General features: G+C 47.1%; 1 protein-coding gene across 2 annotated transcripts in view; it reads right to left on the minus strand.

Annotated features, from left to right (window-relative positions):
- The window catches only part of LOC106563625 (protein phosphatase 3 catalytic subunit alpha), a 59740-nt gene that overhangs the window by 5466 nt on the left and 30191 nt on the right, over nt 1-24083 (minus strand). For both annotated transcript variants that reach the window (XM_014129375.3, XM_014129376.3), the window contains exons 5-12: nt 17118-17263; nt 16609-16748; nt 10446-10523; nt 10207-10301; nt 1930-2055; nt 1566-1649; nt 1224-1308; nt 945-1042 (exon numbers count right to left, since the gene is read on the minus strand). In XM_014129375.3, coding sequence (XP_013984850.1) covers nt 945-1042; nt 1224-1308; nt 1566-1649; nt 1930-2055; nt 10207-10301; nt 10446-10523; nt 16609-16748; nt 17118-17263 — 852 coding nt within the window. The remainder of the gene's footprint in view (nt 1-944; nt 1043-1223; nt 1309-1565; nt 1650-1929; nt 2056-10206; nt 10302-10445; nt 10524-16608; nt 16749-17117; nt 17264-24083) is intronic.

Genomic DNA, 24083 nt, shown 5'->3' on the forward strand with positions numbered 1-24083 from the left:
GAGATGACGAGGTGAGACGACTGGTGAGGTGAGATGACGAGATGACATGACGAGATGACTGGTGAGGTGAGATGACGAGGTGACTGGTGAGGTGAGATGACGAGCTGACTGGTGAGATGAGATGACGGGGTGACTGGTGAGATGAGATGACGAGGTGACTGGTGAGGTGAGATAACTGGTGAGGTGAGATGACGAGGTGACTGGTGAGGTGAGATGACGAGCTGACTGGTGAGATGAGATGACGGGGTGACTGGTGAGGTGAGATGACGAGGTGACTGGTGAGGTGAGATAACTGGTGAGGTGAGATGACGAGGTGATTGGTGAGGTGAGATGACGGGGTGACTGGTGAGGTGAGATGATGAGGTGACTGGTGAGGTGAGATGACTGGTGAGGTGAGATGACGAGGTGACTGGTGAGGTGAGATGACGAGGTGACTGGTGAGGTGAGATGGCGAGAAGGCTGGTGAGGTGAGATGACTGGTGAGGTGAGATGACTGGTGAGGTGAGATGGCGAGATGACTGGTGAGGTGAGCTGGCGAAATGACTGGTGAGGTGAGATGACTGGTGAGGTGAGATGACTGGTGAGGTGAGATGGTGAGATGACTGGTGAGGTGAGATGGCGAGATGACTGGTGAGGTGAGATGACTGGTGAGGTGAGATGACTGGTGAGGTGAGATGGTGAGATGACTGCCTCTCTCTCTCTAGTGTCAGCTGTAGCTAAAGGGGGCAGAATCTGCAGGTCTCCAGAGTCAAGGGTGGCTGCCCAAACCTGGGTCAGAAACAAAGGGACCAGAGGACGAATACGAAGACAAAGACCCACGGAGAGAGGGAGAGCGACGGAGACTGTGACAAAGAGAAGAGTCACAGTGATAGAAAGAGGAACGGACAGACAGTGAGGGGAGGGAGGGAGGGATAGAACAGCCCTGGCCTGGGCCTCATCCTCACCACTCTGTAGGGTCTGTTTGCCCCCGGAGAGCACACCGCTGGGCAGCATGCCAGTAGGCGTCAGACCCTTCAGCGTCAACACGTTCTCACTCTCCTCCCTGCAGGACACACGGAACAGCACCACATACAGGTCAGAGGACATCCACAATGGTCACTCATGTATGCTTCTACTGTATATCCACTCTATTATAATAACTCTATGCTCAGTATTAGAGATGTGTTCATGTGCAACAGCTACAGTAGAAGGCTGATGTGAGGCGAGGTGGAGAACGTTTTTACCGAAGCACTTTGAACATCGTGGCCATTTTCCCAATGGCACGGATCTTGTTCCTGATCACCTCCTTCCGAGCTGCAGCTGCGTTGGCTAGAAAAAGACAACACTCATTTTCAGATATCAGGAGTGAGTCTATGGGCCACATTGAAATGATCCATTTATATTCTTTACTGGTAATTCAATGAGCCCCTCATAACAAATAAACACCCAGAGGACATATCATCTACAAATACCATAATAGTACGTGCTTTTACTTGTTTATCGGGACCTACTGTATGCCAGGGAGAAGAGTGTGAGACGCTGCAGTTCTAATGGGCTCTTAACAGTACTGTATACCAGTGACTCACCATCTAAGATCTCTAGGTCGTCTCCGTCGTTCATGAGCTCGTCGTCAGAGCAGATGCTCAACACGTTCACCAGCATCTCTGTGACTGGAGAGAGGTCAAAAGCTATCAGATGAGGGCGCTGCTGTACATATTTGTTTACGATAAAATGTAGCAAGAGGGTAAATCTAGAAGAACACGGTCATCTCTGAGCCCATCAGTCAGAGAACATGGAAGTGTCCTGCTGAATGTTTGTCTAGACTAGCAAATGAAGATGACTCTCACCACTCAGCTCAAATGAATGATTAAAATGATTAAAACAGCGCATATAGTCATCATTACACATAGACATGGTCTACTAAGGATTGGGAAAGGATGGTAGTGGTACCTTTCTCCCCCACAAACGGCAGGGACCAGGTGAATACGTCCATGAAGTTGGGCAGCCAGTAGGGATGAGGGGAGCAGTTGAACTGCCGGATGTTCATCACGTTATTCTCATACTTCAGTACTGCAGCTGTGGAGGGGAAAAAACACAAGGGTCATGTAAACATAAAAATGTCTGCATCTACAAGGATACACACATACTACACAAAACATAGTAGGTTTACAGAAAGAACACAGTAAGAAACGTCCATCAGTGTGTTGAGCACATCACGCTGTACATCACTGAGTGATACATTCATCACGCTGTACATCACTGAGTGATACATTCATCACGCTGTACATCACTGAGTGATACATTCATCACGCTGTACATCACTGAGTGATACATTCATCACGCTGTACATCACTGAGTGATACATTCATCACGCTGTACATCACTGAGTGATACATTCATCACGCTGTACATCACTGAGTGATACATTCATCACGCTGTACATCACTGAGTGATACATTCATCACGCTGTACATCACTGAGTGATGCATTCATCACGCTGTACATCACTGAGTGATACATTCATCACGCTGTACATCACTGAGTGATACATTCATCACGCTGTACATCACTGAGTGATACATTCATCACGCTGTACATCACAGGTGGTTTTAGTGTCATATCGGAAGGAGTTTAAAATGTGGCTGTTTTTGTGGCTGTTTTTACTGTCAAGGAGGTGTGTAAACAAAACTCCTTAAAAATTTGGCAAGACAAGAAGTTGGGGTATGGGGGAGACAAAATACTGATACCTACATATAAAAACATTTTTGGTTTACCCAAATAGGAACTGTTCACATTGGAATTTTCTTGGTCACAATCTTAAAAGGAATATGTAAGAATTTTCATACAAACAAAACTGCCACTTATTAAAAGGAATGGAATGTTCATCACGCTGTACATCATTAATGCCGTGGATTTCTCAATTTTGAGCCCACTCTTATATCAATGACGCAGCATGCGTTATTTTGCTGTGAGCGTATGCATGACAATACGTTTGAAATCCTGTCAATTCCCAAGACGGCATTGTTTCTTCCCTCTAACACCAACGTTCCATGCCTCCAGTTGCGGACAGAAAATAGAGCTTAATGATGTGCTTCTTCTGCAGGCATATTCACAGTGACTGAAAGGACCAAAGAAGGTCATTTTGAAGAAAACAATTTGAGAAAAAAAAGCACATCTTTGAAACAGCAGTGGTTGATGGGAGCTAGCTCTTGGATTATTATGACAGTCCTTCCCTATTTTACTTCCACTATATACAGGATAAGCATGATATGAGTTTTGTTTCTTGACAAACAGATGCAACAGGAAGGAACCTTTTTACTCAAAGAGGTAACACAATCCATGAAATCAAACAAATTCGTAAAAAAATAAAAGACATCTGTATAAAACAATGAAGAACATCTAATAATCTATCAAATCACAGCAAGAGCAGAGGTCTAATTACACACTGGCTGTTCAGAGTTGCCTGAAGATAGTAGGCTGGAGCAACGTCTTATGGGGGTGCACACCTTGATATGTGTATGTGTTTGTGTGGGTGTGTGAGAGAGACATCGACACAGTGAAAGAAACAGACAGAGACAGAGGAAGAGACAGAGACAGGAAGAGACAGAGGCATAGTGACAGACAAAGAAAGAGAGAAACAGAGCGAGAGAGAAACAGAGGCAGAGACAGACAGAAACAGAGAGAGAAAAAGACATAGCAACAGGCAGAGACAGAAACAGAGGAAGAGATAGAGACAGAAACAGGAAAAGAAAGGGACAGAGACATACACAGAAAGCGACAGAGAGAAACAGGACAGTGACAGAGAAAGGAGATGAGATGATCAACCATTAGGTGCACCTCTTGAGCCCCAGAAGTGAAGTGCTGACACTGATCCATCAGGAGATATAAAGCTACAGCCAGCCATAACGACAGTCCCTCCCACACTCTTACCATGGCTCACTATCCATCTCCATCAAGCCACACAATGAACAGCACCCACCAACACACATATGATCCAACATACATTCTGGTTCACATAGACTCATACATTAACACTACAAATGCATACCCTTATATATCAAATAAAATACACAAATAATATGGAGAAATATTCAGACCCCTTGACTTGTTTCACATTTTATTTCTGTCACGTGTGCTCCCTCTCTGGCCTCTAGGTCACCAGGCTGCTCACAATGGTGCACACCTGTCACCATCGTTACCCGCACCTACACGTCGTCAGACTCACCTGGACTCCATCACTTCCTTGATTACCTGCCCTATATATGTCACTCCCTTTGGTTCCTTCCCCAGGTGTCATTGTTTCATGTCTGCGTTGTTCGAGGTTCTTGGTTTGTATTATGTTCGGTTTATTTTATTAACACCCACTCCCTGAATTTGCTTCCAGACTCTCAGCGCACATCATTACAATTACGTTACAGCCTTCTTCTAAAATTGATTAAATAGATTTTTTCCCTCATCAATCGACACACAATACCCCATAATGACAAAGCAAAAACTGGTTTTAGAAATGTTAGCTAATTTATTAAAATAAAAAAACAAATACCTTACATAAGTTTTCAAACCTTTTACACAGTACTTTGTTAAAGCACCTTTGGCAGCGATTACAGCCTTGAGTCTTCTCATGTATTATGCTACAAACTTGGCACACCTGTATTTGGGGAGTTACTCCCATTCTTCTCTGCAGATCCTCTCAAGCTCTGTCAGGTTGGATGGGGAGCATTACTGAAAAGCTATTTTCAGGTCTCTCCAGAGATGTTCAAGTCCGGGCTCTGGCTGGCTCACTCAAGTACATAAAGAGACTTGTCCCAAAGCCACTCCTGTGATGTCTTGGCTGTGTGCTTAGGGTCGTTGTCCTGTTAGAAGGTGAACCTTCGCCCCAGTCTGAAGTCCTGAGCGCTCTGGAGCAGGTTTTCATCAAGGATCTCTTTGTACTTTGCTCCGTCCATCTTTGCCTTGATCCTGACTAGTCTCCCAATCCCTGCCGCTGAAAAACACCCCCACAGCATGATGCTGCTACCACCATGTTTCAACGTAGGGATGGTGCCAGGTTTCCTCCAGACGTGACACTTGGCAATCAGGCCAAAGAGTTCAATCTTGGTTTCATCAGACCAGAGAATCTTGTTTCTCATGGTCTGAGAGTCTTTAGGTGCCTTTTGGCTGTCATGTGCCTTTTACTGAGGAGTGGCTTCCATCTGGCCAATGAGCTCAATTTTCATTTTGATTCAAACGCATTAAGAAGGAAAGAAATTCAACAAATTAACTTTTCCACAAATTAATATCTGGGAGAGTTTGCTGGTGACACTTTCAGTGATTTATTTAGAATTCAAGGCACACTTAACCTGTTTGGGCTAGGGGGCAGTATTGAGAATTTTGGAAAAAATATGTGCCCATTTTTAACTGCCTCCTACACCAACTCAGAAGCTAGAATATGCATATTATTGTTCAGGTTTGGATAGAAAACACCCTAAAGTTTATAAAACTGTTTGAATGGTGTCTGTGAGTATAACAGAACTCCTATGGCAGGCAAAAACCTGACAAGGTTTCATGCAGGAAGTGGCCTGTCTGACAAGGAGTCGTGCGTCTTGCATCTCTTTATTGAAGAGTAAGGATCTTAGCTGTAACGTGACAATTCCCAGGGCTCCAATAGGCTCTCAGAACCCGGGAAAAACCTGAACGATGACGAGGAAGCCTCTGGCTGAAACAGATTATCGCCTTATCCAAGTGGCCGATCAGAGGACCATTGAATGAGGCGCGTGCACGATTCGCCCCCGTGGAGAAATTTCATTCGGCTGTTTAGCTTATTGCAGATTCCCGGTCGGAATATTATCGCTTTTCTATGAGATAAATGGCATAAAAATTGGTTTTAAACAGCGGTTGACATGCTTCGAAGTACGGTAATGGAATATTTAGACATTTTTTTGTCACGCCATGCGCCATGCGCGCGACCGTTATTTACCATTCGTATAGTGTCTAGAACGCACGAACAAAACAGAGGATATTTGGATATAACGATGGATTATTTGGGACCAAATCTAGATTTGTTATTGAAGTAGAAGTCCTGGGAGTGCATTCTGACGAAGAACAGGAAAGGTAAGAACATTTTTCTTATAGGAAATAGGATTTTGGTGAAGGCTAATCTTGCCGGGTGTCTAAATAGCTAGCCGTGATGGCTGGGCTATGTACTTAGAATATTGGAAAATGTGCTTCATCCGAAAAGCTATTTTAAAATCGGACATATCGAGTGCATAGAGGAGTAATGTATCTATAATTCTTAAAATAATTGTTATGCTTTTTGTGAACGTTTATCGTGAGTAATTTAGCAAACTGTTAATAAATTCCCCGGAAGTTTGCGGGGGGTATGCTTTTTCTGAACGTCACATGCTAATGTAAAAAGCTGTTTTTTGATATAAATATGAACTTGATTGAACAGACATGCATGTATTGTATAACATAATGTCCTAGGTGTGTCATCTGATGAAGATCATAAAAGGTTAGTGCTGCATTTAGCTGTGGTTTGGGTTTTTGTGACATTATATGCTAGCTTGAAAAATGGGTGTCTGATAATTTCTGGCTGGGCACTCTCCTGACATAATCTAATGTTTTGCTTTCGTTGTAAAGCCTTTTTGAAATCGGACAGTGTGGTTAGATTAAGGAGAGTCTTGTCTTTAAATAGCTGTAAAATAGTCATATGTTTGAGAAATTGAAGTAATAGTATTTCAAACGATTCAAAAATCGCGCCACTGAATTCAGGTGGCTGTTACGTAGGTGGGACGAATTCGTCCCGCCTTGCCCATAGAGGTTAACCAGCATGGTTACCACAGCATTCTGCAGTGATATGCCATCCCATCTGGTTTGCACTTAGTGGGACTATCATCTGTTTTTCAACAGGACAATGACCCAACACATCTCCAGGCTGTGTAAGGGCTATTTTGACCAAGAAGGAGAGTGATGGAGTGCTGCATCAGATTACCTGGCCTCCACAATCACCTGACCTCAACACAATTGAGATGGTTTGGGATGAGTTGGACCGCAGAGTGAAGGAAAAGCAGACAAGTGCTCAGCATGTTGGAAAAGCATTCCAGGTGAAGATGGTTGAGAGAATGCCAAGAGTGTGCAAAGCTGTTATCAAGGCAATGGGTGGCTACTTTGAAGACTATCAAATATAAAATATATTTTGATTTGTTTAACACTTTTTTGGTTACTACATGATTCCATATGTGTTATTTCATAGTTTTGATGTCTTCACTATTATTCTACAATGTAGAATGAGTTGGTGTGTCCAAACTCTTGACTGGTACTGTGTACAGTTGAAGTCGGAAGTTTACATACACTTAGGTTGGAGTCATTAAAACTCCTTTTTCAACTACTCCACAAATTTCTTGTTAACAAACTATAGTTTTGGCAAGTCGGTTACAACATCTACTTTGTTCATGACACAAGAAACTTTTCCAACAATTGTTTACAGAAAAGTTATTTCACTTATAATCCACTGTATCACAATTCCGGTGGGTCAGAAGTTTACATACACTAAGTTGACTGTGCTTTTAAACAGCTTGGAAATTTCCAGAAAATGATGTCATGGCTTTAGAAGCTTCTGATAGGCTAATTGACATCATTTTAGTTAATTGGAGGTGAACCTGTGGATGTATTTCAAGGCCTACCTTCAAACTTAGTGCCTCTTTGCTTGACATCATGGGAAAATCAAAAGAAATCAGCCAAGACCTCAGAAAAAAGTTGTAGACCTCCACAAGTCTGGTTCATCCTTGGGAGCAATTTCCAAATGCCTGAAGGTACCACGAAAATTATGTGGATATATTGAAGCAACATCTCAAGACATCAGTCAGGAAGTTAAAGCTTGGTCGCAAATGGGTCTTCCAAATGGTCAATGACCCCAAGCATACTTCCAAAGTTGTGGCAAAATGGCTTAAGGACAACAAAGTCAAAATATTGGAGTGGCCATCCCAAAGCTCTGACCTCAATCCAATAGAAAATTTGTGGGCAGAACTGATTCTGATAAATTCCCAATCTGGCCCTCATACCATCACGGCCACCTAATCATCCCCAGCTTACAATTGGCTCATTCATCCCCCTCCACTCCCCTGAAACTATTCCCCAGGTCGTTGCTGTAAATGAGAATGTGTTCTTAGTCAACTTACCTGGTAAAATAACAGTAAAATAAAAAATAAATAAATAAAAACTGAAGAAGCGTGTGCGAGCAAGGAGGCCTACAAACATGACTCAGTTACACCAGCTCTGTCAGGAGGAATGGGCCAAAATTCACCCAACTTATTGTGGGAAGCTTGTGGAAGGCTACCCGAAAAATTTGACCCAAGTTAAACAATTTATAGGCAATGCTACCAAATACTAATTGAGAGTATGTAAACTTCTGACCCACTGGGAATGTGATGAAATAAATAAAAGCTGAAATAAATCACTCTCTCTACTATTATTCTGACATTTCACATTCTTAAAATAAAGTGGTGATCCTAACTGACCTAAGACAGGGAATTTGTACTAGGATTAAATGTCAGGAATTTTGAAAAACTGAGTTTAAATGTATATGTACAGTGGGGGAAAAAAGTATTTGATCCCCTGCTGATTTTGTACATTTGCCCACTGATAAAGAACGGATCAGTCTATAATTTTAATGGTAGGTTTATTTGAACAGTGAGAGACAGAATAACAACAAAAATATCCAGAAAAACGCTTGTCAAAAATGTTATAAATTGATTTGCATTTTAATGAGGGAAATAAGTATTTGACCCCCTCTCAATCAGAAAGATTTCTGGCTCCCAGGTGTCTTTTATACAGGTAACGAGCTGAGATTAGGAGCACACTCTTAAAGGGAGTGCTCCTAATCTCAGCTTGTTACCTGTAAAAAAGACACCTGTCCACAGAAGCAATCAATCAATCAGATTCCAAACTCTCCACCATGGCCAAGACCAAAGAGCTCTCCAAGGATGTCAGGGACAAGATTGTAGACCTACACAAGGCTGGAATGGGCTACAAGACCATCACCAAGCAGCTTGGTGAGAAGGTGACAACATTTGGTGCGATTATTCGCAAATGGAAGAAACTCAAAAGAACTGTCAATCTCCCTCGGCCTGGGGCTCCATGCAAGATCTCACCTCGTGGGGTTGCAATGATCATGAGAACGGTGAGGAATCAGCCCAGAACTACACAGGAGGATCTTGTCAATGATCTCAAGGCAGCTGGGACCATAGTCACCAAGAAAACAATTGGTAACACACTACGCCGTGAAGGACTGAAATCCTGCAGCGCCCGCAAGGTCCCCCTGCTCAAGAATACATATACATGCCCGTCTGAAGTTTGCCAGTGAACATCTGAATGATTCAGAGGACAAATGGGTGAAAGGGTTGTGGTCAGATGAGACCAAAATGGAGCTCTTTGGCATCAACTCAACTCGCCGTGTTTGGAGGAGGAGGACTGCCTATAACTGCTGCCTATAACCCCAAGAACACCATCTCCACCATCAAACATGGAGGTGGAAACATTATGCTTTGGGGGTGTTTTTCTGCTAAGGGGACAGAACAACTTCACCGCATCAAAGGGACGATGGACGGGGCCATGTACGGTCAAATCTTGGGTGAGAACATCCTTCCCTCAGCCAGGGCATTGAAAATGGGTCGTGGATGGGTATTCCAGCATGACAATGACCCAAAACACACGGCCAAGGCAACAAAGGAGTGGCTCAAGAAGAAGCACATTTTGGTCCTGGAGTGGCCTAGCCAGTCTCCAGACCTTAATCCCATAGAAAATCTGTGGAGGGAGCTGAAGGTTTGAGTTGCCAAACGTCAGCCTCGAAACCTTAATGACTTGGAGAAGATCTGCAAAGAGGAGTGGGACAAAATCCCTCCTGAGATGAGTGCAAACCTGGTGGCCAACTACAAGAAACGTCTGACCTCTGTGATTGCCAACAAGGGTTTTGCCACCAAGTACTAAGTCATGTTTTGCAGAGGGGTCAAATACTTATTTCCCTCATTAAAATGCAAATAATTTTTAAACATTTTTTGACATGTGTTTTTCTGGATTTTTTGTTGTTGTTATTCTGTCTCTCACTGTTCAAATAAACCTACCATTAAAATTATAGACTGATCATTTCTTTGTAAGTGGGCAAACATACAAAATCAGCAGGGGATCAAATACTTTTTTCCCCCACTGTACGTATATAAAAACTCTACAAATACATGGAATAGACAGACTGACCTTTGTTGTTATAAACGTCAAGGTAGTTTGGCGCTGAGAAGATGGTGATGAGGGAGGGGAAGCCGGTGGTTTGGCTCTTCCGGTACATCCGGTAGCTATAGGACAGCACAGAGAGAGAGGGGAACGGTTTTCAGGTTAATCATCTGGATGAATCGTCTCTATTAAAGCTAAAAGTGTTTGTAAGACAGAGAAAGAAAAAGATATAAAGAGAGAGAGAAAGATGTGGCGTTGGTACATACCCGGCATCTTGTGCTTCATGTGCTCGGATGACTGATAATAAGTTATTGTTCTGTAGGAACTCACACACAGCTGGATAACTGCACGGCAGAAAAAAAAGGAGAGAAGGTTTTGGGATGGCATATCTAAATTCACACTGTTTGACACATATAACAGAGCAACACAGCTAGCACTGACCTATGTAACTAAACAACATGCAGAATACATACTGTAAGTATTGTGTAACATAGCATACCTGAATACACAGTGGAAAAACACTATATGACTATATTACAGTCACAAAACAGAGAATAAAATATGATACCCCTGGTCCAGCCACAGACTAGAACACTGACATTGTCCTACAACACAACAAAACAGTTCAGAGCGTCAGCAGGCGTCAGTGTGTTATCAGAGCACTGCTCAGTATGATGTAAGTCAGAGCAGCCCAGCCCATCCCAGCCCATCCCATCCCAGCCCATCCCAGCCCTGCCTATCCCAGCCCTGCCTATCCCAGCCCAGCCCATCCCAGCCCAGCCCATCCCAGCCCAGCCCAGCCCATCCCAGCCCTGCCTATCCCAGCCCATCCCAGCCCAGCCCAGCCCATCCCAGCCCAGCCCATCCCAGCCCTGCCCATCCCAGCCCATCCCAGCCCTGCCCATCCCAGCCCTGCCATCCCAGCCCATCCCATCCCATCCCATCCCATCCCAGCCCATCCCTGCCCATCCCAGCCCATCCCAGCCCAGCCCTGCCCATCCCAGCCCATCCCAGCCCAGCCCATCCCAGCCCAGTCCTGCCTATCCCAGCCCATCCCAGCCCAGCCCATCCCAGCCCATCCCAGCCCAGCCCAGCCAATCCCAGCCCAGCCCTGCTTATCCCAGCCCATCCCAGCCCAGCCCATCCCATCCCAGCCCATCCCAGCCCTGCCCATCCCAGCCCATCCCAGCCCTGCCCATCCCAGCCCAGCCATCCCAGCCCATCCCAGCCCAGCCCATCCCAGCCCATCCCAGCCCTGCCCATCCCAGCCCATCCCAGCCCAGCCCTGCCCATCCCAGCCCAGCCCATCCCATCCCAGCCCATCCCAGCCCATCCCATCCCAGCCCTGCCCAGCCCTGCCCATCCCAGCCCAGCCCTGCCCATCCCAGCCCATCCCAGCCCATCCCACAGCTCCCAGTTTGCCCCAAAGCAACCTAATACCACTCACTGGCTCAAAAACACAACATACCATGTCAGCTATTATTTGACTGCTAACTAGCTGTCAGTTCTACCCTGACAGGTAATGTGAGAGGGTTGCTACATTTCCCCATCCTTTAAGCCAACTGTTAACAAGATGGCCGGTTTGACAGCATTGTTCCTCCGCCTCTCTCTCTTCCCTCGACACAGATCACTCCTTCCCTTCCATCTCTCTTCCTATCACTTGCTCCAGTTTGGGCTGGAGGAGTGGGTTGTCATAGCAACAGCTCATTGCAGAGCCCCAGGGGAATTGTGGGATAGATGGCAGTGTTGAGCTGATACCGGCCCCTGCCCGGACTCTTGTTTTACACCCACGATGCATTTCAACCGCCTGGTTTGGAGTAGGAGGTTCCTATGCACATGTGTACTCCTCCTCTCATCTCCTCTACATCACTCTCCTTCAACCTCACAACCCCCGCCAGCAGTCTAATGTATCACCCCTCTGTATGTCACTCCGTCCTGCTGATTCAGACAGAGATACAGTTTTAGCTTCAGCTTGATTCCATTCCAATTCCTGAAGGTCTGAATGTGTATATGGTCATATAATCCTATAGTCTATTTTGTGAGATGATGAACAGAAAAAAGAGAGACTATGATCGCCATAATTAAAACATGCACATTTCTGTTAAATTATCAGATTCATAAAATAACAGGATAACAAAGGTTATGAAAAAATGGTATGCACATGCTGACGACTCAAGCTCACATACTGATTGGCCCGAATGTGCATAGTTTTTTAATCCATGGCTCAGTTGGTCAGAGGAGGGGGTCTTCTCATATCTGTGTCAGATTTGGCTCCTGGGGCATTTCTCTGAACCTGTGTATTGGTAAAACTTTCAGGTGCTGAAACCTTAGGGTTACAGGGTGACTGATGAGAATCATTACAGAGACGTTCCCTGAAGAAAATATTGTAACCCCTCACTGACAAACCAGGCCATAAGCCTTTTCACCTCATCATTTCAAAACAAGCTCAGTCCACCACCTAACAACACGGATGCTGGGTGAGACTACATAAAGTGTTTTGTGGCTGTCTGATAGTTCCCTTAATGTATTACTGTGGTCAGTCAGAATGAGACAGCACACATAAACACACAAAGCCGTTTAAACCTGGACATAAGCCAGCTGGGATCCGTCCACACCACCTACTATCACCAGGAATACCACATTCCCCCTCACAAACTGACTGACCAACACCCTGAGAGGTGCACTTGTTTCTGTGTGTAAATGCATCTAATGAGGATGTGTTAACCTAACCCAGCCATGCATTGTACGAAACGCTCCATCCATCCCAGGGCCACCACTAACTTTTTGGGGGCCCTAAGCAAGATTTTTTGGGGGGCCCCCAACCACCTTGCAGGCAAAACATTTTAGTGCCCTCCCTCTTGGCAGTGGACTTTTTTTTTGCAGTGTTAGAGTTCATTTCCTGCAACTCTACACATTTTGCCATCGGATGTAGAGAAAATGTTACAATGTTAAAGTTAATTTCCTGCAATTCAACACATTTTTCCATGAAGTGGAGAGAAGTTTTGTAGTTTTAAAGTTAATTTCCTGCAGTTCTAAATATTTTGCCATGACTTATGCCATGTTCAAATGATATCTGAGTAAGAGTGACTAACAAAATCATTGAGGGCGCCCTAGGGGTCAGGGTCCCTGGGCACATGCCCTTCTTGCCCAGTTGGTAATTTGGTGATAGGTTTAGATACAGTGGGGTCCAAAATTATTGACACCCTTATTAATAAAGATGAGCAATTATAACTGTATGAAATAAATCATTAAATACTGAGGTACGCTGCATGCTCAAAACATTTTGAAATTCTATTATTTTATACTAATATAACTGCTCAGAGAAAGAGATTCTGTTTAAGAAGAGATTTTAAAAAACTCAAAAGGTAGGGGTCAAAATTAGACACCCCTAAAGATTCTTATGAATAATGTAGACAAAAGTCTAGTATTTGGTCCCATATTCGCATGCAGTGAGTACAGTGCATCAAGCTTGTGACTCTACAAACGTGTTGGATGCATTTTGCAGTTCGTTTTGGTTGTATTTTATATGATTTTGTGCCCAATAGGAATGAACGGTAAATCGTGCATTGTGTCATTTTGGAGTCACTTTTATTGTAAATAAGAATAGAATATGTTTCTAAACACTTCTATATTGATGTGGATGCAACCATGATTATGGATAGTCCTGAATGAATTATGAATTGAAAGTTACAGAGGGTCAAAGATCATATCCCCAAGACATGCTAACCTCCCCTTTTATTGGTAATGGTGAGAGGTAATGGTGAGAGGTTAGCATGTCTTGGGGGTATGATCTTTGACCCTCTGTAACTTTCTCACTCATTATTATTCAGGATTTATTCAGGATTATCCGTAATCATGGTAGCATCCACATAAATGTAGAAGTGTTTAGAAACATATTCTATTCTTATTTGCAATAAATTGACTCCAAAATGACACAATACATTATTTACCATTCATGATATATCCATTGTTTAGCTGGAATAGAATGTCCGTATCCTGTATATTTGACTGTGATATGTGGTGGTCTCACCTAGCTATCTCAAGATGAATGCACTAACTGTAAGTCGCCCTGGATAAGAGCCTCTGCTAAATGACTAAAATGTCAAATGTAAATGTTTTACATACAGATCTCATATTACTGTACTGAATTATTATTGTTATTTTTTTTATTAATATTGGTGTCACAAATCTATTATTTGTACATTTATTTATAAACAAATATAGTTATTTGTTACATTTGACTGTGTAAAACTGTGTAAAAGCTTGCAGTGCTACTTATTTCTCTGAGAGTGAGCCGGCTATAGAACAGTTTTGTAAAAAAACACGAGTATTTGTCTCTCTGAAATGAAACCATCAAGTGATAGATTTGAAACAAATACAGGTCTCTCATTGAACAGCCCTATGCCTTTATTAGATGGTGAAAAAACACAACACTCTCTTCCATAATTTCTGTAAACAATAAAAACTAATTTACCAACATTTCTGAAAATGGATATAGCGTTTTGGAATGAAACTCTTCAATTGCAAAACTGCTGATGCACTACCAAATTTTGAAACTGCACATTGTGTATTCTACTTTTTTTTGCGTGTACTTTTGACCCCTTTTTCTCCCCAATTTCGAGATATCCAATTGGTAGTTACAATCTTGTCCCATCGCTGCAAATCCCTTACGGACTCGGGAGAGGCGAAGGTTGAGAGCCATTCGTCCTCTGAAACACGACCCTTCCAAGCCGTACTGCTTCTTGACACACTGCTCGCTTAACCCGGAAGCCAGCCGCACCAATGTGTTAGAGGAAACACCGTACAACTGGCGTCTGAAGTCAGTGTGCATGCGCCCGGCCCGCCACAAGAGTCGCTAGATCGCAATGGGACAAGGACATCCTTGCCGTCCAAACCCTCCCCTAACCCAGACAACACTGGCCCAATTGTGTGCCGCCTCATGGGTCTCCCGGTCGCGGCCGGCTGCAACACAGCCCGGGATCGAACTTGTTTCTGTAGTGACACCTCAAGCACTGCAATGTAATGCCTTAGACCGCTGCACCACTCGGGAGGCCTGTATTCTACTTGCTAACTCTCAAACAAATTTCAGACCCAGATTGAGTTTCTTTTTTGGGGGCCCACTAGCGGCCGTGGGGGGCATTAGTCTACCCGCAGTAGTATACCTGCAGTAGTATACCTGCAGTAGGATACCTGCAGTAGGATACCCGCAGTAGTCTGTAGTCTGTGTATAGGCAGAGGTTGAGCTGACCCATCCCTTCCTGCCTCCAACCCCTCTACCCCTCTACCCCTCCCCTCTACCCCTCCCCTCCACCCCTCCCCTCTACCCCTCCCCTCTACCCCTCCCCTCCACCCCTCCCCTCTACCCCTCCCCTCTACCCCTCTACCCCTCCCCCTCTACCCCTCCCCTCTACCCCTCCCCTCCACCCCTCCCCTCTACCCCTCCCCTCTACCCCTCTACCCCTCCCCTCTACCCCTCCCCTCTACCCCTCTACCCCTCCCCTCTACCCCTCTACCCCTCCCCTCTACCCCTCTCCTCTACCCCTCTACCCCTCTACCCCTCCCCTCTACCCCTCCCCTCAGCCACTGCCATCCACAGCCCCATCAAAGTTTCGTCAGCGTGTTAAAGATTTAAGTGTGAGAAGGTTTACTCAGGAAAGTTAAACAAACAACAGAATAAAGTCTGTGCCCTGAGCTCCTGGAGAGCCTATTGTATGAAGCACATAGATCCAGGGCTTTCCGCCCAAATTCCCTCCGCACCCAGAATGTAGGTCAGAGCAGCGGCTGCATCTCACACAGACATGACATATGACGCCACACACTATGGTTTACAGGATACAGAGCAGAGGCAACACAGATGCACATAGGTGGTGTGTATTTATGTGCTGTATATCTGTGTGTCTGTACAATTGTGTGTGTGTGTGTGTGTGTGTGTGTGTGTGTGTGTGTGTGTGTGTGTGTGTGTGTGTGTGTGTGTGTGTGTGTGTGTGTGTGTGTGTGTGTGTGTGTGTGTGTGTGTGTGTGAGATAGGATTTATTCCTTTTGGTTTGGAGGTACAGATGTAAGATCTTCATTTGAGCTAGTTTGCTATAGCAGGAGAATAATCCTGAAGCAACAGGAAATGTGAATTATTATGTGGATTACAATTAATGTACATTTTTTGTAGGAGTTGATACATTTTTCCTTAGGGCAAATCAAGTCTAACATTTTAAAGTGGAAATGGCAAACTTTAGAAGAATTTTTAAACCTAAAATACACAACAAATGTGCACTTCCAGCTGTGCAGGAAAATTCTCAACAACAAAATAGTGATCAAATGAAGATCCTACATCTGTAATTGTTTGGACAACAGATCCAGACGGTGGTACCTGATGGCTCAAAAAACACGAGGAACAGTAATGAGAGAAAGGGTTGAGGTGGAGAGAGAGCTGACCTGTAGAAGTAGGAGCAGCCTCGGACTGTGTTGTGGCTGAAGAACTCCTGGGTCTTCTCGTTGCCAAAGTCCTCCAGAGGATCAGACCACAGTAGGTCACACATGGGCCCAAACGCTGGAGGCTCCTTGAACCGGTCTATCTACAGCAGAGAGAAACATGTTGAATTCAGACACAAGCAAATACACACATTTTCAAAAACAAAAACATGCACACACACACACACACACACACACACACACACACACACACACACACACACACACACACACACACACACACACACACACACACACACACACACACACACACACACATGCAGGTTGGCAGGCACATACACTCATAAACACACACATACACTCATAAACACACACACACTCTCACACACTCTCACACACTCTCACACACACACAAACCAAATGCACATATACTGTACTCAAGTATGCAAAGACAAAAGACACAGTCAATGTGATATTCCTATGCATGGCTCGGTACTGCTGTGGTGCAGTACCTTCTTTATGTCATCTAAGGTGTGTATTTCCGGTGAGAGTCCTCCGTGGACACACAGGAACTGCTGGTTCATGAGGGCAGCCAGGGGAAGGCAGTCAAAAGCGTCCATACATGAATCATACACCTGCTCCGAGTACTTGATTTTACCTGATTACCACAGAGAGGGGCAGACAGAGAGACAACTAGATCAGTAGAATGATACACACAGGGACTCATCATCAGTAAAGGTGGAATCCTGATATGAGAGATGGGCTAATAGCTTCAATTGTTATAGAAGCTGCCCATTGACATTAACGCATGATTCAAACGTAAGAGAGATTTCAGCCTGGAATGGATACTCCAAGAAAGAACCAACACAATATCTCATTCTCAAGATCATCCAACCATCCTCTTTCTATACTCACACACACAGAAGATATGCTGTACTGTGGAATGAAACTGAGCAGAGATAAACAAGATGACCCCCATCATGCACTTCTTCATGGATGTATGAATAGAGACCTAGAGAACACCTCTACCTTCTGTCCCATTCCTCCCCAGACAACACCTCTACCTTCTGTCCCATTCCTCCCCAGACAACACCTCTACCTTCTGTCCCATTCCTCCCCAGACAACACCTCTACCTTCTGTCCCATTCCTCCCCAGCCAACACCTCAACCTTCTGTCCCATTCCTCCCCAGACAACACCTCTACCTTCTGTCCCATTCCTCCCCAGACAACACCTCTACCTTCTGTCCCATTCCTCCCCAGACAACACCTCAACCTTCTGTCCCATTCCTCCCCAGACAACACCTCTAACTTCTGTCCCATTCCCTCCCCAGACAACAACTCTACCTTCTGTCCCATTCCTCCCCAGACAACACCTCTACCTTCTGTCCCATTCCTCCCCAGACAACACCTCTACCTTCTGTCCCATTCCTCCCCAGACAACACCTCTACCTTCTGTCCCATTCCTCTCCAGACAACAACTCTACCTTCTGTCCCATTCCTCCCCAGACAACACCTCTACCTTCTGTCCCATTCCTCCCCAGCCAACACCTCAACCTTCTGTCCCATTCCTCCCCAGCCAACACCTCAACCTTCTGTCCCATTCCTCCCCAGACAACCCCTCTACCTTCTGTCCCATTCCTCCCCAGACAACACCTCTACCTTCTGTCCCATTCCTCCCCAGACAACACCTCTACCTTCTGTCCCATTCCTCTCCAGACAACACCTCTACCTTCTGTCCCATTCCTCTCCAGACAACACCTCTACCTTCTGTCCCATTCCCTCCCCAGCCAACACCTCTACCTTCTGTCCCATTCCTCCCCAGCCAACACCTCTACCTTCTGTCCCATTCCCTCCCCAGCCAACACCTCTACCTTCTGTCCCATTCCCTCCCCAGACAACACCTCTACCTTCTGTCCCATTCCCTCCCCAGCCAACACCTCTACCTTCTGTCCCATTCCTTCCCCAGACAACAACTCTACCTTCTGTCCCATTCCTCCCCAGACAACACCTCTACCTTCTGTCCCATTCCTCCCCAGACAACACCTCTACCTTCTGTCCCATTCCTCCCCAGACAACACCTCTACCTTCTGTCCCATTCCTCCCCAGACAACACCTCTACCTTCTGTCCCATTCCTCCCCAGACAACACCTCTACCTTCTGTCCCATTCCTCCCCAGACAACACCTCTACCTTCTGTCCCATTCCTCCCCAGACAACACCTCTACCTTCTGTCCCATTCCCTCCCCAGACAATACCTCTACCTTCTGTCCCATTCCTCCCCAGACAACACCTCTACCTTCTGTCCCATTCCTCCCCAGACAACAACTCTACCTTCTGTCCCATTCCCTCCCCAGCCAACACCTCTACCTTCTGTCCCATTCCCTCCCCAGCCAACACCTCTACCTTCTGTCCCATTCCCTCCCCAGACAACACCTCTACCTTCTGTCCCATTCCCTCCCCAGCCAACACCTCTACCTTCTGGCCCATTCCTCCCCAGACAACACCTCTACCTTCTGTCCCATTCCTCCCCAGACAACACCTCTACCTCCTGTCCCATTCCTCCCCAGCCAACACCTCTACCTTCTGTCCCATTCCTCCCCAGACAACACCTCTACCTTCTGTCCCATTCCTCCCCAGACAACACCTCTACCTTCTGTCCCATTCCCTCCCCAGACAACAACTCTACCTTCTGTCCCATTCCTCCCCAGACAACACCTCTACCTTCTGTCCCATTCCTCCCCAGACAACACCTCTACCTTCTGTCCCATTCCTCTCCAGACAACACCTCTACCTTCTGTCCCATTCCTCTCCAGACAACACCTCTACCTTCTGTCCCATTCCCTCCCCAGCCAACACCTCTACCTTCTGTCCCATTCCTCCCCAGCCAACACCTCTACCTTCTGTCCCATTCCCATTCCCTCCCCAGCCAACACCTCTACCTTCTGTCCCATTCCCTCCCCAGACAACACCTCTACCTTCTGTCCCATTCCCTCCCCAGCCAACACCTCTACCTTCTGTCCCATTCCTTCCCCAGACAACAACTCTACCTTCTGTCCCATTCCTCCCCAGACAACACCTCTACCTTCTGTCCCATTCCTCCCCAGACAACACCTCTACCTTCTGTCCCATTCCTCCCCAGACAACAACTCTACCTTCTGTCCCATTCCCTCCCCAGCCAACACCTCTACCTTCTGTCCCATTCCCTCCCCAGCCAACACCTCTACCTTCTGTCCCATTCCCTCCCCAGACAACACCTCTACCTTCTGTCCCATTCCCTCCCCAGCCAACACCTCTACCTTCTGTCCCATTCCTCCCCAGACAACACCTCTACCTCCTGTCCCATTCCTCCCCAGCCAACACCTCTACCTTCTGTCCCATTCCTCCCCAGACAACACCTCTAAATTCTGTCCCATTCCTCCCCAGACAACACCTCTACCTTCTGTCCCATTCCTCCCCAGACAACACCTCTACCTTCTGTCCCATTCCTCCCCAGACAACACCTCTACCTTCTGTCCCATTCCTCCCCAGCCAACACCTCTACCTTCTGTCCCATTCCTCCCCAGACAACACCTCTACCTTCTGTCCCATTCCTCCCCAGACAACACCTCTACCTTCTGTCCCATTCCTCCCCAGACAACACCTCAACCTTCTGTCCCATTCCTCCCCAGACAACAACTCTACCTTCTGTCCCATTCCTCCCCAGACAACACCTCTACCTTCTGTCCCATTCCTCCCCAGACAACACCTCTACCTTCTGTCCCATTCCTCCCCAGACAACACCTCTACCTTCTGTCCCATTCCTCCCCAGCCAACACCTCAACCTTCTGTCCCATTCCTCCCCAGACAACACCTCTACCTTCTGTCCCATTCCTCCCCAGACAACACCTCTACCTTCTGTCCCATTCCTCCCCAGACAACACCTCAACCTTCTGTCCCATTCCTCCCCAGACAACACCTCTACCTTCTGTCCCATCCCCTCCCCAGACAACAACTCTACCTTCTGTCCCATTCCTCCCCAGACAACACCTCTACCTTCTGTCCCATTCCTCCCCAGACAACACCTCTACCTTCTGTCCCATTCCTCCCCAGACAACACCTCTACCTTCTGTCCCATTCCTCTCCAGACAACAACTCTACCTTCTGTCCCATTCCTCCCCAGACAACACCTCTACCTTCTGTCCCATTCCTCCCCAGCCAACACCTCAACCTTCTGTCCCATTCCTCCCCAGCCAACACCTCAACCTTCTGTCCCATTCCTCCCCAGACAACACCTCTACCTTCTGTCCCATTCCTCCCCAGACAACACCTCTACCTTCTGTCCCATTCCTCCCCAGACAACACCTCTACCTTCTGTCCCATTCCTCTCCAGACAACACCTCTACCTTCTGTCCCATTCCTCTCCAGACAACACCTCTACCTTCTGTCCCATTCCCTCCCCAGCCAACACCTCTACCTTCTGTCCCATTCCTCCCCAGCCAACACCTCTACCTTCTGTCCCATTCCCTCCCTAGCCAACACCTCTACCTTCTGTCCCATTCCCTCCCCAGACAACACCTCTACCTTCTGTCCCATTCCCTCCCCAGCCAACACCTCTACCTTCTGTCCCATTCCTTCCCCAGACAACAACTCTACCTTCTGTCCCATTCCTCCCCAGACAACACCTCTACCTTCTGTCCCATTCCTCCCCAGACAACACCTCTACCTTCTGTCCCATTCCTCCCCAGACAACACCTCTACCTTCTGTCCCATTCCTCCCCAGACAACACCTCTACCTTCTGTCCCATTCCTCCCCAGACAACACCTCTACCTTCTGTCCCATTCCTCCCCAGACAACACCTCTACCTTCTGTCCCATTCCTCCCCAGACAACACCTCTACCTTCTGTCCCATTCCCTCCCCAGACAATACCTCTACCTTCTGTCCCATTCCTCCCCAGACAACACCTCTACCTTCTGTCCCATTCCTCCCCAGACAACAACTCTACCTTCTGTCCCATTCCCTCCCCAGCCAACACCTCTACCTTCTGTCCCATTCCCTCCCCAGCCAACACCTCTACCTTCTGTCCCATTCCCTCCCCAGACAACACCTCTACCTTCTGTCCCATTCCCTCCCCAGCCAACACCTCTACCTTCTGGCCCATTCCTCCCCAGACAACACCTCTACCTTCTGTCCCATTCCTCCCCAGACAACACCTCTACCTCCTGTCCCATTCCTCCCCAGCCAACACCTCTACCTTCTGTCCCATTCCTCCCCAGACAACACCTCTACCTTCTGTCCCATTCCTCCCCAGACAACACCTCTACCTTCTGTCCCATTCCCTCCCCAGACAACAACTCTACCTTCTGTCCCATTCCTCCCCAGACAACACCTCTACCTTCTGTCCCATTCCTCCCCAGACAACACCTCTACCTTCTGTCCCATTCCTCTCCAGACAACACCTCTACCTTCTGTCCCATTCCTCTCCAGACAACACCTCTACCTTCTGTCCCATTCCCTCCCCAGCCAACACCTCTACCTTCTGTCCCATTCCTCCCCAGCCAACACCTCTACCTTCTGTCCCATTCCCTCCCCAGCCAACACCTCTACCTTCTGTCCCATTCCCTCCCCAGACAACACCTCTACCTTCTGTCCCATTCCCTCCCCAGCCAACACCTCTACCTTCTGTCCCATTCCTTCCCCAGACAACAACTCTACCTTCTGTCCCATTCCTCCCCAGACAACACCTCTACCTTCTGTCCCATTCCTCCCCAGACAACACCTCTACCTTCTGTCCCATTCCTCCCCAGACAACAACTCTACCTTCTGTCCCATTCCCTCCCCAGCCAAAACCTCTACCTTCTGTCCCATTCCCTCCCCAGCCAACACCTCTACCTTCTGTCCCATTCCCTCCCCAGACAACACCTCTACCTTCTGTCCCATTCCCTCCCCAGCCAACACCTCTACCTTCTGTCCCATTCCTCCCCAGACAACACCTCTACCTTCTGTCCCATTCCTCCCCAGACAACACCTCTACCTCCTGTCCCATTCCTCCCCAGCCAACACCTCTACCTTTTGTCCCATTCCTCCCCAGACAACACCTCTACCTTCTGTCCCATTCCTCCCCAGACAACACCTCTACCTTCTGTCCCATTCCTCCCCAGACAACACCTCTACCTTCTGTCCCATTCCTCCCCAGACAACACCTCTACCTTCTGTCCCATTCCTCCCCAGCCAACACCTCTACCTTCTGTCCCATTCCTCCCCAGACAACACCTCTACCTTCTGTCCCATTCCTCCCCAGACAACACCTCTACCTTCTGTCCCATTCCTCCCCAGACAACACCTCAACCTTCTGTCCCATTCCTCCCCAGACAACAACTCTACCTTCTGTCCCATTCCTCCCCAGACAACACCTCTACCTTCTGTCCCATTCCTCCCCAGACAACACCTCTACCTTCTGTCCCATTCCTCCCCAGACAACACCTCTACCTTCTGTCCCATTCCTTCCCCAGACAACACCTCAACCTTCTGTCCCATTCCTCCCCAGATAACACCTCAACCTTCTGTCCCATTCCTTCCCCAGACAACACCTCTACCTTCTGTCCCATTCCCTCCCCAGCCAACACCTCTACCTTCTGTCCCATTCCTCCCCAGACAACACCTCTACCTTCTGTCCCATTCCTTCCCAGACAACACCTCTACCTTCTGTCCCATTCCTCCCCAGCCAACACCTCTACCTTCTGTCCCATTCCTTCCCAGACAACACCTCTACCTTCTGTCCCATTCCTCCCCAGCCAACACCTCTACCTTCTGTCCCATTCCTTCCCAGACAACAACTCTACCTTCTGTCCCATTCCTCCCCAGACAACACCTCTACCTTCTGTCCCATTCCTCCCCAGACAACACCTCTACCTTCTGGCCCATTCCTCCCCAGACAACACCTCTACCTTCTGTCCCATTCCTCCCCAGACAACACCTCTACCTTCTGTCCCATTCCTCCCCAGCCAACACCTCTACCTTCTGTCCCATTCCTCCCCAGACAACACCTCTACCTTCTGTCCCATTCCCTCCCCAGACAACACCTCTACCTTCTGTCCCATTCCTCCCCAGACAACACCTCTACCTTCTGTCCCATTCCTCCCCAGACAACACCTCTACCTTCTGTCCCATTCCTCCCCAGACAACACCTCTACCTTCTGTCCCATTCCTCCCCAGACAACACCTCTACCTTCTGTCCCATTCCTCCCCAGACAACACCTCTACCTTCTGTCCCATTCCTCCCCAGACAACAACTCTACCTTCTGTCCCATTCCTCCCCAGACAACAACTCTACCTCCTCACCTCTTGCCTGCTCCTCTCCCATATCTACCTGTCCTCCTCACCTACTGTCTCAAGGAACAAGGCATGAGATATGTTTTCATCAATAGTGCTCCAGGTGAGACATAGTATTGACAAGTCACCGTCAGAAGTAAACAGAAAGAAATAGAACATCTCTGTAGA

Source organism: Salmo salar, chromosome 11 (genome assembly GCF_965601325.2).
Source record: "Salmo salar chromosome 11, fSalSal1, whole genome shotgun sequence".
Classification (NCBI taxonomy): domain Eukaryota; kingdom Metazoa; phylum Chordata; class Actinopteri; order Salmoniformes; family Salmonidae; genus Salmo; species Salmo salar.